The 2,964-nt window shown below is 61.9% G+C and overlaps 1 protein-coding gene across 1 annotated transcript; it reads right to left on the reverse strand.

Annotated features, from left to right (window-relative positions):
* Window positions 1–365: 365 nt before the first annotated feature.
* RNF187 (ring finger protein 187) lies at window positions 366–2,958 on the reverse strand. Its single transcript, XM_011216960.2, has 4 exons — window positions 2,949–2,958; window positions 1,471–1,563; window positions 1,072–1,293; window positions 366–686 (listed from the first exon to the last, which is right to left on the reverse strand). The coding sequence occupies exons 2-4, from the start codon at window positions 1,537–1,539 to the stop codon at window positions 684–686; spliced, it is 294 nt and encodes a 97-aa protein (XP_011215262.1). The 5' UTR covers window positions 1,540–1,563; window positions 2,949–2,958; the 3' UTR covers window positions 366–683.
* Window positions 2,959–2,964: the final 6 nt, after the last annotated feature.

Here is a 2,964-nt window from a genome sequence, read left to right on the forward strand (position 1 = left end):
GAGTGGTGACGGAGCTTCAAGGACTCAAACCCCTAGACACGGACCCCACAAAGTCCCTCAAGATAGAGCTGGAGCCATAGGTGCAGGCTGCGTGGGGGCTCAAGCCAGAAACAGGTCTGACCCTCCTGCCTGCCCTCCCCACCCAGATGCCCTGAGCATCCTTTTCCCTCCACTTACACCCCACGTGTACCCTGAGTGGGCATGTCTGACGCACGCGTGGGGGTCTGCATGACCTGAGTGTGCGTGTCTGGTAGCCCAGCCCCATCGTGGGTGGCATTTCAATGGGGTAAGTGCCAGGTCTGGACGATCCAGGCTGTCCGGGGACAACCAAGGGCCTCGGAGACGCCAGGCCAATAAGACTCGGCGGCAGCGACAAGAGCTTTATGAAGAGTCATGATATACCAGGGCCAACGATACCCCTGCTACAGGTCTCTACGGTAAAACGTTTACAGCCTGGGGAACATGAACACCCACAGGATAAGAGAACAGGGACACTGCTGAGGGACACTGTCTTGAACAACCCAAGGCGGGCACCTGCGGTATGCGTCCTGCGTGTGCACCCAGGTGCGGACCCTCGTGGGTGAAGGATGCTGCGTGTCCAGAAGGCGGCAATGGAGGAGCAGCTGAGGGCCAGGCCAGGTGGGTGGAGCTTCTTGGCCTGGGGCTGGAGCCGGGGGCAGACATCACTGCAGCGGGAGGGATGGGAGTGGGGAAGGAGAGAGGCAGCTGCTGTGCCAGGACCAGGCCATGAGGTGGGACCCAGCACCCACCAGTCCCCCCAGCCCCACACATCTCCCCAAGACCGGAGCCTTATCATGGCCACTCCACCCGCTTGGAGCTGATGACTCAGCCTTTCCAGAATCAGAATGGCACCCTTGGGACCCGAGGAGGGAAGGACGGGCTGCCAGATCTGCCATCAGATGAGGGGGTGTGTGGAGGCCAGGGTCTCCTGGGTCAGTCATTCCTCAAATTCAGCCCCAGGCAGGAGCCAGGTGGCTGTTCTGAAGCCCTCCATGTCCCCGTACTGCCCCGGCGCCCTCCCCGGGGGACCGGACAGGATGCAGTGCCCACCTGGAGCAGCATGCTGAGGCCCAGGTTGCGGTGCCTCCTCTCCAGCTCCGACACAGCCTGCAGCAGGGACCCAAAGCGCTCCGCAGGGTCAGCGTCCTCATCCTCCGGGGACCCCTCCTCTTTATCCGCCTCCTGCAGAAAACGCTCTTCCTCCTCAGCAAAGAATGCCTGCAGCTTCCTGTAGTCGGTCAGGGCTTTCTTCCTGCGGTCCATCACGTGTCCCTGCAGGGCAGGGAGGGACACCTGTGTCCCCGGGGATACACCCTGGGGCCTCCCGCCCCACCGCTGCCCACCTCTGGGAGAAGGGTTTGCTACACAGTGCACGGCACTCAGTTGCATCCCTGCCAAACGGGGTCAGGGTCCCCTCCTTGGGCAGACTGCAGGCCTGCTGCCACTTACCTTCCACACGGCCGCGGCAGACTCGGCCTGGCCATGCAGGTCCCGGGCATCGTTCAGGTCTTTTCTCATGATCTCCACAGACCCCTTGTTCTCCTGGAAAGACACAGTGGTTACTGGTGGGCGCACAGTCAGAAGCTCCAGGGTCTCCTAGCCCAGTCCAGGGGCAGACTCAGTGCGTGATCGTGGCCTGTCAGGCTCTGCACAAGGGGTCTGCAGATACCAAAGGAGGTCTCAGCAACCCCACTAAGCTCTCTCCAGAACAAACTCTGGTAGAAAAGCACCTGCTCTAAGACTATAACCAGGCAACTGGACAAAGACCATGCTCCGGGGTCCCTAGTGTTATTGTCACCAAGGGAGCAATGTTGAATGGCCTGTCAAGGGTGCACTAAACCTAGGCCTGGGTCCCCCAACAGGAGCAGAGCCCAGCTCCAGTCCACAGGCTCCAGCCCTATGCAGCCCCTGCCCACCACCCACCAGTGCCACCCCCAGTGCTCACTGGGTCCCCTGGACCCACCACCTGACAGAGTGCTTCCCCTGTCTTCCCTGGGGTGGGTGGGACCACACACACACACTGTCTCTGCACTGTAGGAGGTCCTGGCTGTTTTTACTCTCTAAAATAACGTTGTGACCCCACCTCCATGGGGGTTTCCCAGGGCCCGAGGCCCCAGCTAGAACCAGCCTCTCCAATAGCGGGTTTTTACCCAGGGTCGACAGCACAGGGAAGTTTTCAATATCCAATGGGTGGGGGTCGCCGAGAATGAGTGTGAAAGCGGTCTGGGTGAAGGGAGCGGGGGCACACTGGACCACAGCAGCTGACAACCCGACTTACTACGGGGTCCACCAAACAGAACCTCAGGGGGCAGAGCGGGGCGAGGGGGGGGGCGCTGCTGCTGGGTGACGTCACGCCCAGAGGCAGGGCAATGAAGTGCTGGAGGCGAGGTATGGGGGTGGGGCTGGCAGATGGACACTGTCTTCAGATGGGGGGAGGGGTACAACAGTCCAAAGATGGAATACGCGGATGAGTGTGGGAGGTGGGGGGAAAGATACAGTCCAGGGATGGGCGCGGACGTTAAGGGAGAGGGCACTGGGCACTGTCCAGGGGATGGGGAGATGGGGGACAGGGCACCTTCTGGCAAATGATAACGGAAAAGAGAGCACAGTCCAGGGATGGGTGAGGGGGAACAAGGCATGGTCCTGGGAAGGGGACCCGGGTTGGAGAGAGAGGACAGAGAACTGTCAGAGAGTGGGGAGGACGGGATGAAGGACTGGGCCCTCTGTCCAGGGGCAGGGACCCGGGTTGGGGAGGGAGAACAACACCAGCTGAGAGCGAGGGAGGAAAGACAGTACGGTCCAGGGGTTGGGGATGGGGGACAGGACACCAGCTGAGACAGGGGGAGGGGGTACAGGGCACCGTCTGGGGGCGGGGACCCGGGTTGGGGATGGGGACGGGCCGCGTACAGGTCACCGCCCGCGCGCACCTTGCCGCGCAGCGCC

This window comes from Ailuropoda melanoleuca, chromosome 3, assembly GCF_002007445.2.
Source record: "Ailuropoda melanoleuca isolate Jingjing chromosome 3, ASM200744v2, whole genome shotgun sequence".
NCBI classification, from domain to species: domain Eukaryota; kingdom Metazoa; phylum Chordata; class Mammalia; order Carnivora; family Ursidae; genus Ailuropoda; species Ailuropoda melanoleuca.

Coding starts and splice junctions, on each gene's coding strand:
- RNF187 (XM_011216960.2), bottom strand. CDS start 1,539: ATGAGAAAAGACCTGAACGATGCCCGGGACCTGCATGGCCAGGCCGAG. Junction 1,294..1,470: donor CTGCCGCGGCCGTGTGGAAG/GTAAGTGGCAGC, acceptor CCTGCCCTGCAG/GGACACGTGATGGACCGCAG.